This window comes from Danio rerio, chromosome 22, assembly GCF_052040795.2.
Source record: "Danio rerio strain M-AB ecotype USA chromosome 22, GRCz13ab, whole genome shotgun sequence".
Classification (NCBI taxonomy): Eukaryota; Metazoa; Chordata; class Actinopteri; order Cypriniformes; family Danionidae; genus Danio; species Danio rerio.
In genome coordinates, this window is record NC_141042.1 from 38,966,477 (window position 1) to 38,980,000 (window position 13,524).

At 40.4% G+C, this 13,524-nt stretch overlaps 1 protein-coding gene and 1 long non-coding RNA gene across 23 annotated transcripts in view; one reads left to right on the forward strand and one right to left on the reverse strand.

Moving 5' to 3' along the window:
• Positions 1-10,956, forward strand: part of ephb3b (eph receptor B3b) — an 86,867-nt gene extending 75,911 nt beyond the window's left edge. Inside the window, exons 8-16 of one of the 11 annotated variants that reach the window (XR_015521043.1) lie at positions 511-619; positions 1,555-1,607; positions 1,706-1,927; positions 2,464-3,130; positions 3,432-3,647; positions 3,727-3,876; positions 3,965-4,158; positions 5,843-5,998; positions 9,747-10,836. Coding sequence is in view for 9 of the 11 variants with exons in the window: in XM_087302271.1 (XP_087158397.1) it covers positions 511-619; positions 1,555-1,607; positions 1,706-1,927; positions 2,883-3,130; positions 3,432-3,647; positions 3,727-3,876; positions 3,965-4,158; positions 5,843-5,998; positions 9,747-9,855 (1,457 nt within the window). In the remaining 2 variants the exon portion in view is untranslated. 11 annotated transcript variants of the gene reach the window in all.
• LOC141380246 (uncharacterized) overlaps positions 1-13,524 on the reverse strand; it is a 146,954-nt gene that overhangs the window by 121,348 nt on the left and 12,082 nt on the right. The window lies entirely within an intron of this gene.

The following is a 13,524-nucleotide window of genomic DNA, read 5'->3' on the forward strand; positions in this document are numbered from 1 at the left end:
TATAAGGTAAACACAAAACAAAAGTTTCCATCTGGAGCTCCTTCACGGGTCATGACACTTGTAAACCAGGGGTCACCAAGCTTGCTCCTGGAGGGCCGGTGTCCTGCAGATTTTAGCTCCAACCCTAATCAAACACACCTGAACAAGCTAATCAAGCTCTTACTAGGTATACTTGAAGCATTCAGGCAGGTGTGTTGAGGCAAGTTGGAGCTAAACCCTGCAGGGACACTGGCCCTCCAGGACCAAGATTGGTGACCCCTGCTTGTAAACATTCACTCCATCGGACTCGTGACTCTCAGCTCCGCCCATGTTCGGCAGAGCTGCCAAGCCAACCAATCACAGAGCTTGAGCTACACATCATTGCGATGACGCTGGCTATTCGACCACGTGGAAGCTGCACCGGACCATGCACGTGCGCTTGACGCAGAAGTATAAATCAGCCTATAGTAGTCCAAGAAATGCTATATGAAAATAGATATGAGGAATATATGTTGTGTTTTCATCACACAGCTGATGCAGACAAGGCGCTACAGGAGCAGTTACCCCTCATTGTGGGCTCTCTGACCGCAGGACTGGTCTTCATCATTGTTGTTGTGGTTATTGCCATTGTCTGCCTGAGGTAAACAACACTTTTGCTGCATTTATAACTACTGTATATGCAACTAGATGTTAATAGGTACTAGGTATACCTATAAAACAACAAATATCTCTAAATGAGTGTGTAATTTAGGTCACCCATAATGCCAATGTCAATTAATAGATGTAGTATCGGGCACTATGAGAAGCAGTTTCATTCCGGGTTGTCAGTAATTTTGGATCTTGTAAACTGCAGCCAGTGGTCTCAAATGTACATGTGCCCTACATTGGAATTCCACAGCGTGCTGGTGATTGTTGGCAAAGTCACTTCCCATCCTGTGGCCATCTTCCCATCACTCCAGTTGAGGGGCAAGCCATCTGTGTATTTAAAGCCTTATCATGCTAAAACTCTCAATTTGCACTCTCTTTCTTTCCAATCACACAGTGTGTTTCAGTATCTTAACTTGTAGGCCTTGGCATATTCCGGAACTGAATTTGAATTGGAAATGAGATACAAATCACCAGCGGGTATTATTGGCCCGGTTACTAGTTAGACAACAAAGGGATTGCATTAACATGTACTAGAGGGGGGTTGGGTTTGTTGAAATTGCATTTCTTTTTATGGACTGATAGTGGAGAAAGTGTTAAAGAAGGATTTGGGATACGTGAATTAAGTAAAGAATGAAGCAGTGAAGATTCTTGTAACGAGAACAAGACAACAACGCTGCTTCTGTTTTTCTTAGCTGTCTTCATGTAGATTCGACTTCTACCATTTAGTCAGCTGAAATGACAGGGGTCTCTGGAGGCTGAATCTGTTGTTCTCTTAATTTTCATATCACTCCCCTTCTTGAATTGACCTCAATTTATGTCCCTGAAGGGGCTGGGAAAAACAGGTCCTTTAGAAAACGCGTATTTCCCTATATTCAGTTAGTCTGTCATCAACCTTTTGTAAATGACTGCATTGTCTTTGGTTCACAGGAAGCAACGTAATGGCTCAGAATCTGAATACACAGAAAAGCTGCAACAATACAGTAAGTCTCTCTTGAGTTTATTTGCGATCTGATCTTTAACAATACTGCAAATATTGCATATCATGGCAGTGTGATTCATACGGTTATTCGCACTACTGAATCCCCTATAGTCACTCCGGGGATGAAGGTCTACATTGACCCATTCACCTACGAGGACCCGAATGAGGCCATCCGCGAGTTTGCCAAAGAGATTGACGTGTCCTGTGTGAAAATCGAGGAGGTCATTGGCGCAGGTAACCAACACCAAAAGCTCCTGAGCAACAGGGGGAAGACAGCTAGGCACACCCAGGCCATACCTTTAGAGGACTTCACCTCAAGCGGTACTTAAATCAACTCATCCCGCTCCAAAATCCAGTCCCTTATAGCACCTTACCAACGTCTCTAACAGCTTTACTTACAAAATGGAGCTTCTGAGGTTACCTTCAGAGCTAACAATAGAGCTACCACTCCTGCTAACTTACCAAGCCTGTCCTGAGCCTGACGACATCTCTCGGACAACTAATTGTCCTCCTGACCCTATGACCTGTTGATTTCTCCATCCATGGTGCTCCTTCCTGTCCTTGAGATCACTCCCTTTTGTGTTGTAAAATGTATGGATTATAGCATTAGTGCTAGCAATATAGTTTTTAAGTATTAAAAATGAAGGAAAAGTAGGATTCTGGTTCAGTAAGAAGCCATGTTGTTATGGAATGGAGTTGAGTAGTCTCATGCGAGACTCCAGCAAACAAGGCTTTTAACATCTAACGCTGCTACCTGAACCTGCTGTTTCTTAGCTTTTGTCTAAAGTGATCAACACCCTGCCATGTCCTTCCCTGATCCCTCTGTTTCTCTTGCACTTGCTTACATGTTGGCTTAGACTACAGACACAAGCCGTCCAATCCTCCCAAGCTTCTGTCCCCACCTTCTTCTTACATGTCTACCCACACTCCCTCCACACCCTAGCATCCACTGCTTCTGCCCTTTACCCCTTCCTCTGTTTCCTTACTTTACCCATTTCCTTTTTGGTGCCCCAACCCCCAACAACCGTTCAACAGCCTTTCCAATTTAAGCATTGCTGACCTCACACTACCCCTTCCCTCACCCCTGGATACACTCCAATAGCATCACCTTTAGCCCTGGCTTCTCTTGCTGTCTCTCCCCCGCTTCCCCCTGGCTCCTTGATTCTAACCAGTAACTGTCCCTCTCCCCTTTCTCTCCCACACTCCTCCACTCTTCCCTCTCCTCTGTCCACTCCACCCTTTCTTCCTCTTTCTTGTCTATCTACTACCAATGTAGGAGAGTTTGGAGAGGTGTGCCGTGGCCGATTGAAGCTCCCTGGACGGCGTGAGATCATTGTGGCCATCAAGACTCTAAAAGCAGGCTATACAGAACGTCAAAGAAGAGACTTCCTGAGTGAGGCCAGCATCATGGGCCAGTTCGATCACCCTAATATTATCCGCCTGGAAGGGGTGGTGACAAAAAGTCGCCCAGTCATGATCGTCACTGAGTTCATGGAGAACGGAGCACTGGATTCCTTTCTCCGGGTTAGTACTGCTTACCATCCTTTTAAACGTTCCTTGAGAGCATTTGTTGATATTCATTAAATTCATGAGGAAGTAAATAAAGTTTTAGTCATTTGTTTATTTTGAAATAAAATAGATTATCCTGCCTAGTTCTTTGAAAAAATGTCCTTAACTTCCTGAAGCCTGTTCACAAATAGTGTAGTTCCTTTTTGTGACATTATTCTGCTGGCTGATGAGTCACATTCTGGAAAGTTTACTCTTTCAACAAAGTTGAATATTTTTGTTATGAATGGGTCTGTGATTTTCCCACTTTCTTCTACAGCTAAATGATGGACAGTTCACAGTCATCCAGCTTGTTGGTATGTTGAGAGGAATTGCTGCTGGCATGAAGTATCTCTCTGACATGAACTATGTGCACCGAGATCTGGCGGCTCGTAACATTTTGGTCAACAGCAACCTGGTGTGTAAGGTGTCAGACTTTGGCCTTTCTCGTTTCTTGGAGGATGACCCCACTGACCCCACCTACACCAGCTCATTGGTAAGCATTTACATCTTCATTCTTTAATATTTCATAAGAATGTCTAGTTGAAGGTAATTATCATGGTTTGCACTTGTAGGGAGGGAAGATACCAATTCGTTGGACAGCCCCAGAGGCTATTGCTTATAGGAAGTTCACCTCAGCCAGTGACGTCTGGAGCTATGGCATTGTGATGTGGGAAGTGATGTCATATGGCGAGCGGCCATACTGGGACATGAGCAATCAAGATGTGAGTTTCCTTCATTAGAAGTGCTTTGCCTCTATTCAACTTCATGTCGGTGTAAACAATGGGCGATTATTATTTTTTCCATCAACAGGTGATCAACGCAGTTGAACAGGACTACCGACTGCCCCCACCCATGGACTGCCCTACTGCCTTGCATCAACTCATGCTAGACTGCTGGGTGAAAGAAAGAAACTTGAGACCTAAGTTTTCTCAGATAGTCAACACCCTGGACAAGCTAATTCGCAATGCCGCCAGCCTTAAGGTGGTCACCAGCACACATTCTGGGTAAGGGCACACAAGGACTGACTTAGCCAACATACTACTATGATTCAATCCTCTCAGCTAAATAAGCAGCATAAAAGAGTTCAAACTACTTCTCCTATTACAAATTCAAAATTAGGCCAACATTACTGAAGCACTTGAATTAAGAGACTATTGATTTTAGATCATTTTCAATTGACTAACAATACTGTAAGCTGAGAAACTCTGACGTTATGGAAATTAAGATGACCTTCAGTCAATAAAACATTTGGTTTAATTGTACCATAACAGGGCTATTGATTGTTTTGCATGAGATGCTTGCTCGGGTCTATACTTACTAGAGCCCTTTGAGTTTCAGATATTTAATGATGTAAGCCGAATTCTAGATGTCATCGACTATATAGCAACATTCTGCTCATTGATCAGCATTTCTGGGCAGACTTTGTTTCAGTTGGACAGTAATTGTTAGCCATAAGCTGCAGGGGGGTTGTGACCCAACTCGGGGTGCCTACCTCTGGGCTGTAGGTCCTGGGGGAAGGTTTTTAACAATGAGGAAACAGTAGGCGACGCATTGTCTGCTCTGCAGTGATCAGAGGATAAAGGAAGAATAATTAGTTAATGCAATTCAGAGATGGGAATGGCTTTAATTAGCAAGTAACGAGATTTTAAAAGGGCCAACGGAGAGGTGGCTTGCCTGCTGAGCTTAATGAAAGACTGAGAGATGGGAAATTGTTGTTTCAACATCTGATACTTGTACTTTTGTCAGGGACCCATTCCTTAACTAAACTTTGGATGGTTTAATTAGTCAGTGGGTTCTCCTAACGCTGAGTTGATAGTAGTTATGCAGGGATATTTGTCCTTTTGGTTTGTTCGTACAGTTTCCCTGTGTTGCAATTAAAGTCAACGTCCCAAAGACGTGAGAGCCAGGCCAGCTCTAACAATGCTCCATTAAGAAATGCTGCCTTCCAGGTTAATGACCACAAACCCTTCAGCCCTAAAGGCAGGAGCTTATTAAAAATCACTCTTCCCATCCATCTACAGGCCTCGTCCTCAATAGAGCCTCTGTTCTGTTCTTATTAACTTTTTTCCTTATGCTTTTAATTGTTAATTAATCTAATGCCATCAAAAGACAGCTAGGTTCAGCAGAGCAGAGAGCTTGCAGACAGGAGTGTCTTTGCTCTGAAACTTTGTCTCAGACCTCACTCTTAGTTATTAAGACCCAAATCTGGGCATAGATCAAGTCTGGTCTCTGTTGGTTTAGTCTGATCTAATTTAAAACGGCCTCTTTTGTGCATGCCTTTAAATGTAGCTGTGCTGTGAGTGCAAAACGGATCTTGCTTGGGTGCAAGCAGGGATTTACCTAATAGGACCTGCAAAGAATGTAAGTCCTTCTTGGATATATCATGTCATGCATAAGAAGGACATTTTGTATTAAAATATGTATTGGACCATACAAATGTTGATAAACATGTTAGGTAACACGTATTAAGTCAAGAAACTGTTGGACCCACTCCCACAGCTTCCCTCAAGTTCTCTCTGGCATGCCACTGCATGTCTCCAGCCATTGAGCCACAGTGGCAGGTTAAAGGCCCTACAGGCCTGGAGAGGTGGTGGTGGGGGGTTTGGGGGTGAGGTTTCGGTGGTGGAGGCCTGGCGTGACCTAACCCTCTCTCTCTCTTTTTATCTCCACTCCTCTCTTTCCCTGTAGGGCCTCCCAGCCGCTCCTCGACCGCTGTGTGCCTGACTACACCACCTTTACCACTGTGGGTGACTGGCTGGATGCCATCAAGATGAGCCGCTACAGAGACAACTTCCTCAATGCTGGCTTTGCCTCTTTTGATTTGGTGGCCCAGATGACTGCAGAGTGAGTGTTTGGTCCATTTGTTGGAATGCTCCATTTGTTTTCATGTTTACCCTACTGAAAAAAACTGCTTAAACCAGCCTAGGCTGGTTGGCTGGTTTTAGCTGGTCAACCAGACTGGTTTTACAGGGGTTTTTGCCATTTCCAGGCTGGTTTCCAGCCATTTCCAGCCTGGTCTTAGCTGGTCAGGCTGGAAAATGACCAGCTAAATTCAGCTAAAACCAGCTTGACCAGCCTTGTTTAAGCTGGACACGGTTGGTTTTAGCTGATCATTTCCCAGCCTGACCAGCTAAGACCAGGCTGAAAATGGCTGGAAACCAGCCTGGAAATGGCTAAAAACCCCTCTAAAACCAGTCTGGTTGACCAGCTAAAACCAGCCAACCAGCCTAGGCTGGTTTAAGCTGGATTTTTCAGCAGGGAATATGGTTGCAACCGATGGCTCAACTTTTAATTCTTCAAAAGAAAATGATGAGTAAGGCTTATTTTCAAATACAGCTTGGGACGTGGATTTTAGTCAGCCTAAAAACAGCAGAACTTCAGTAGGAAATGAAGAGACAATGAGTCTTAAACTGAAAAATCGATACGTTATTGATCAGAACAGAGTTAGCGATCAAGCTTTTGAGCATGTGATAATTTCCCTAATCTCGCTTTTAGTTGACGTTAGCATTTCATCCTCCGAAAATGTCACGAACAAGGAATTTTCCCAAAGGTCACTGTCAAAAAACGAAATCCACGATTTGTCTCTGTGTTAAACGACTAGACAGATGTGAAGAGAGCAGTTGGGATCAAATAAACTAATAAGGAAAATAATTATAAATTCATCACACCCATTAAAGCGTAATAAAGGACGGAGGCTGGGGTAATTTGTTTCAATTTGGCAACTTGACAGGTGGACCAGTCGTTGGTTTTCTCGTGCTCTTAATGACTAGTAATTCTCCTAATGGGCTCCATTTATTATCATTTCATCCAACATTGTTAGCTTGATGGGACCAACAGAGGAAAAAGAGAGAAAACACTTTCGCGCTGTATGAAATTACTCTGCTAATGTTGTGCGATTGTAGAGATGAGAAGGGCAGACAGACTGGGGGCCGCCACGGGGCCAGTTGCTCCCTGACAACGTCTGTCCTCCTGCAGGCATTTGCTTATCAGAAGGTACAAAAAAGTAAACAGGAGACTATGCTTGCTTTTAGCTACGCATGTTGCTGTGTAAACTAAACCCCACGAACGGATAAGATTACCCAAGCCAATAAAACAACAGGAAGCATTTTTATCATAAAGCTTGTGGTAACCTTTACACCACACTCAATCGACAGTATAATGACTTTCGGTTTGTGCAGTGCAACAGTACTCCAAGTCATGTCTGTGGTTATGCTAATAGCGATTTCCTCGTGCGAAATGTGACACCTGGTAGCCTTAGGTGCAAAACTTCGCAAATCATTGACCGAATTCTTAACAAGTCTCAAGTTTGAGAACTGGCTTCGCACACCACAGACCCGTCTCAGTTCAGTAGCCAAAGGGTGGGGTTGTGTCTGTTTGCTCAAACTAGCAACAATTTGCTAACGGATTAACTCACCTGGCTACATTCCCATGGGAGTCTTGAATGACTTCAATTCTGTTCTCTCTTGTAGAAATCATGTGGTCGACTGCAAAAACTCCATATCTAGTCAAGTGTTAGCCTACAATCTTTTTTGTAGCCAAATTTGCTTTTAAGACTATGATACAACGCAAGAGCAGATGGTGTAAGTGAGGGGTGGCCGGTGTCCTGCATATTTCAGTTCCAACCCCAATTAAACACACCTGAACCAGCTAATCAAGCTCTTTCTAGGTATACTAGAAACTTCCAGGCAGGTGTGTTGGAGGAAGTTGGAGCTAAACTATGCAGGACACCGGCCCTCCAGGACTGAGTTTGGACACCCCTGGTGTAAGATCATCATGATGAAGAGGGAATTTTATAGTGCAGCTTAAGGTTAGGTATGTTACTGGCAAATTTAGCTAAATAACAATTTGAGACATAATTTAAGGCCATAATTTTATTTTAAAGATTTTATTTAATTGTAATGTAGCTTGCTGACCAAAAAAAAAAAAAAAAAAGATTGAGAGAATCTAAATCTTACTAATTCTTTGTGACAAAAGACCTTATATATCCCACTTTATATTAAGTCGCCTTAACAAATATGTACTTACACAGAAATTAATAGTTTGTTACAATGTACTTATTGTGTAAATACATGTATTTACTGTGTACTTATGCTTGATTAAATACCTCTATATATTTCCATCTGTAATTAATTTCTGTAATTACATTTGTAAAATCACTGATGACCATTCCCTACACCTTAACCCACCCTTAAACCTACCCACACCACCAAACCTGTCCCTAACCCAACCCCTATCCCAACTCAAGAGCACTACAAGTGTTCTCAAATACTTTATAAACACAGTAAGTACATTGTATTTATTTTTTCATGTAAGTACATAGTAGTTAAGGACACGTAATATAAAGTGGGACCTTTTTTTTTTTTTTTGATCGGACACATTCAAGTCGCACATTTGAGTACAAAATTAAGTATTAATTATGTATTCACTATTACAAATATATCCATGCACGTATGATCCTGATTTACTTCATACAGTCGTCTTGTTTAAAGTTTAAACCATTTGTCTTTAAGACAGAATATATAATAACAATTCTTAAAGTAAGGGAAATTCTTTTGTTTTTTTTTAAGACCTTTTCATAAAAAATATGAGAAGCGTACAGTTTAGTTTAGTTTGAGCTTGCTCAATAATCATGCGCAAATAGGTCATGGTTTCATAGTATTACAGTTTTTATTTCACATAATTTTAAGAGCTCAAAATGAAGGATTTACCAAATTTATCTCCAAACATAAATGAATAATTATTTCGTAGCCAAAAATTGTAAATGTATCAAAACAAGCAAAATAAAGCTGTATACTATACTTTTTATTTAACAAAACATATGTACAGTGATCTGTCCTGGCTAAAGGTCCCAGATCACAAGTTAACTACACTTAAACGGGGAATTAATCTCCCATTAAAGCAATGTTATTGTGAAAAATAATAATTAACGCAAAAGAAAGCAGATTAAAAACAATACCGTGTGATAATGAAAGGATGATCACTCACGGTTAACGTGAGACCCATAAATAATCTGTTCAAAGAATGGTTTAAGCGAAAGCTTACAAAAAGACAAATCTGGAGCTCTTGAAAGCAGCAAGACTGTGGGTGCGGGAGCATAACTTTTTGTTTAGTCTATTTGAAAGAGACCCCACTGATCACCCCAGTTGTGTTTCTAGTTGCTTCACGCAAGGAAACGGGAGCGCGCACGCATTTTAAACAGTGTCGTGCATCACCACAGCTGTTAGCGTGAGTGATTATCCTCTCATTTGGTATTCACCTGCTTTCTCATGCTCACGCTATTAGTTTTGTCCATTCTAAGATCGCCTTTGCATGCGTATTGGACCATCCTTATTGTCGAACCCTGCTTTTAAGTATTATTGTCCAGGGGAAATTATTTTTAACCAGCCAAAATGGCTATGGGAGTGTCTGTCTTGCCCGCCACAGCTAAAATCTACCCGCATTTAGCAAAGTCAAGCCCTGATTACAGCGTAGGCAGGTTTCCTTATTTCAAGAAATTCTTGCCAAACATCACAGTGTGCTGGATGATAATTTGACTTGTTTCTAGGTTTAGATGGCTTGTTTAAGTGTCTCTTTTTGTTTGTTTTCTCGACAGAGATCTGTTACGGATAGGCGTGACATTAGCCGGCCACCAAAAGAAGATTCTGGGCAGCATTCAAGACATGAGACTGCAAATGAACCAAACGCTGCCCGTCCAGGTCTGAGAAGAGACTCTTTCCTACAGATACCTAAAAGACGACCCTCCTCCCCTCACCCACCCAGATCATCTCCACTAATCGGATGAAACTGGCTTGCAGTGCCTCGGACAACTCTTTCTTTCCCATTTTGTTCCCCGCATTATTTTACACCCGCCAGGATTAGATAAGATAATTTTGTACTTATTTTGTATGGACGGATAGACCGTATCCCATGCATTCATTCGGGATGAGGTGTTTTTTTTGGCGACTGCATGCGCGCGTGTGATGTTTTCTTTCTTTTTGCTTTGGGGAGGCTAGCCGGGATTGGCCCAAATCTCCAAATAATGCATTTCTCCCTGAAAACTGACTCTGAGGGATGGACTCTCCTGGACGGACGTGGTGTATGGATGAGATACTCCTTTAATAGATACACATAACTTGAATATAAAGACAAAAAAATGGACTAAAAGTGAATATAAATTCGCTAAGCGCGTGGACAGGCTCGCGCAAAAAAATCCCTCCGATGCTAGCAGATGTTTTATTGTGCGTGTGATTTACTTTTTGTGCTTATTCCTCATCTTCATATTGAAGGTGTTTTATTTAAGGGCACAAGCCTCAAACGGATTGGTTGAGGGCGGAAAATCACGGATTTATCGGATTTTGAGGAAGTTGCTTTTTTTTTTTGGTCCACCAGGTTTAAACTAACAAAAAGGACTTCTTTAGAATATACCTGGTGAACTCAGGATGCTTTCGTAGTTTCACATAATGGATTTCTCAGCTCTGTTTTTCACTACTTCAACTGATCTTTGTTTTCTTTGTATTCTTGTCTGTTGTTTTACTTCATCCTGTTTAGTTTCTGTTCTGCAGCGAGTTGACATTTAGCTCATTGTTAACCATTATATCAGGATGATTTAGCAGTTAGAAATGGAGGAGGACTGTGGTAACTTGCACTACACTGGGAGAAATCGGTTTTAAATCTATATCACTGCAAACTTTCTTACTTAGAGTTTTTATCTTGTTTCTAGGTGAAATATAATCAAGAATTTTAAATCAAGAAGCATTTTCTAGACAGACACAAACATTTGCTTGTTTTAAGAAATAATTTTTACGTTAAGTTTAACCATAAAATATATATATATATATATATATATATATATATATATATATATATATATATATATATATATATATATATATATATATATATATATATATATATATATATATATATATAAAAATATAACCAACCTGGCCTCCGTTACGCTCACCTCCTAAACCTCACTCCCATCCTGGACGAGCCCCCACGTGTAACCCATTGGTCCTACTGTAGCCAGACTGAGCTGAGCTGGGATCGAACCTGCGATTCTGTGCATGGGAGTCGGTTGCTCTAACAAGGAGGCTAAAGACCATGTCTGCTAGTGTCTGTTGCTAGAGCACTTTTTGAGATTAGATGAGTGAGGTTTACCTGCATAGCACTTTGCTAGCTGGCCTCCATTACACACATACTCTAAACCTCACTTCTATCCCGGACGAGCCCCCACATATAACAGTGCATGGCAGTCAGTTGCTCTAACGAGGAGGCTAAAGCCAATGGCCTCTAGTCTCTTGCTAGGACTGAGGATTACCTGCATAGCATTTCGCTAGCTGGCCTCCATTACATACATGCATATACATGTATATATATATATGATTTTGATTACTCCATTGCCAGATTAATTTGCTTAGTTTAAGGAAAAAGTAGTTTAATTTTGACGTATTATTTCTGAAAATAACACAATATTTGTTTTTTGTCTAGAAAATGCTTCTCGATTTAATAGTTCTTAGATATATGGACTAGAAACATGACAAACTAGTTTTTTCTTCTTTTTCCCGCATGAAATGTATCTAAATTTGAGATTATTTAAATGTGAAAAGTATATTTGAGAAGCAAAATTGTAGCATTTGTCAAATTTAATTGTATATATAATAATAACAATATAATTTTTTTAAATAATAATAAATATAACTAAAAAACATTTGTCAAATATTTTGTTCTGTTTTCCTTTTGTAAAATATAATTAAATAAATCAGTGAAAACCGAAAATATATTTGTGAAATGGTCAGAAAAACAAGTTGTTTTGCTTCTCAAGTATCACGTTTCAAGAATGTTTGGCTATTTTTCTCCAAAACAAAAACCTAATAATATTTATCAATATTATTATCATTATTATGATCATTGTCAATGTAAAAACAGTCACTGGCCACCTATACAAGGAGTGAGTGTGTACTTGTTCAAATGACAACATTGTAGTGTGTGTGTTTCTGTCTGTGTGCGTGTGTGTTTCTGTCCGTGTGCGTGTGTGTTTGCGCGTATGTAAAACGAAGCAAGAACAAAAGGATTGCACACATTTCAGTCCCACTAATGCATGACAGGATTTGCAACAAAGAGCTTTAGTTTTATATCATTACCTATGAATCAATATTATATGGAGAAATATTTACATTTAGAGTGATTTTTTTTCTAAAATAATGATCTGTAACATCCTAAGAGGCCAAAAAATAAGTTTAATTTATTATATACACTAACCGGCCACATTATTAGGTACACCTGTCCAACTGCTCGTGGTGCAAATTTTTAATATGCCAATCACATGGCAGCAATTATATGCATTTAGGCTTGTAGACATTTTCAAGACGATCTGCTGCAGTTCAAACCGAGTATAAGAATGTGGAAGAAAGGAGATTTAAGTGACTTTGAACGTGGCAAAGTTGTTGGTGCCAGATGGGCTGGTTTGAGTATTTCAGAAACTGCTGATCTACTGGGAGTTTCACGCACAACCATCTTTAGGGTTTACAGAAAATGGTCAGAAAAAGAGAAAATATCCAGTGAGCGGCAGTTCTGTAGACGAAAATGCCTTGTTGATGCCAGAGGAATGTAAGATGTACCTAATAAAGTGGCCAGTTAGTGTCAATTGGAATCAGTACATGCTAATATTATGCAACAGTGAAAAAAGAGAAGCTTTTGAAATGACGTGTTTCTTTGTGGAGGATAAAAAAACAGAAAAAAATAACAGAGGAAGTGTATTGAAATTGGTTTTAAGGCGAAATGAATAGAGGTGTTGAAGATCTCATCAATGCTGGGCAGATCCTGAGTAAATCTCTCCTATATTAAAGCTAAGCCCTTCCGTCAAACACAATGCTGAACTGTTAGTAGCAATTCTCCCACATATCCTCTTGTAAAGCTCACTCGGTTCATTTCTAGCAATCATACTCTAGTATTTTTTTTTTCTTGTTCTCGGAATTGCAGGATTTCCGTAGGCGTTTTTTAATTTGTAATGTTTTAAGAGATCTACATGGGTAAATTCACGTAAATGCTATGCGGATGGCAGGATATGTTATACGCCCTGAAACTGACGGTTTGTCTTCCAAGTTTTTTTCTGGTGTTTTTTTTTTTCTTGCACACTAGCTTGATAAGAGATGTTGTGTTTTTGGGTCTGTTTTACAGCCTGGTAAACACAGCAGATGACCGGCCCCTGGTTTATTTGTTATTCTTTTTTGAATGGTTACTGTCTTCTGGTCTGATTTCTGAAGCCCAAAGAATACTTGTTGTTTGCTTAAAAATATTCTTAATTTATCTGTGTACGCTACAAATAATTTAGAGTTGTGTCAACTCAATTTTGGGTGAATTATGGAAAAAACTAAACTAAACTGTTAAGT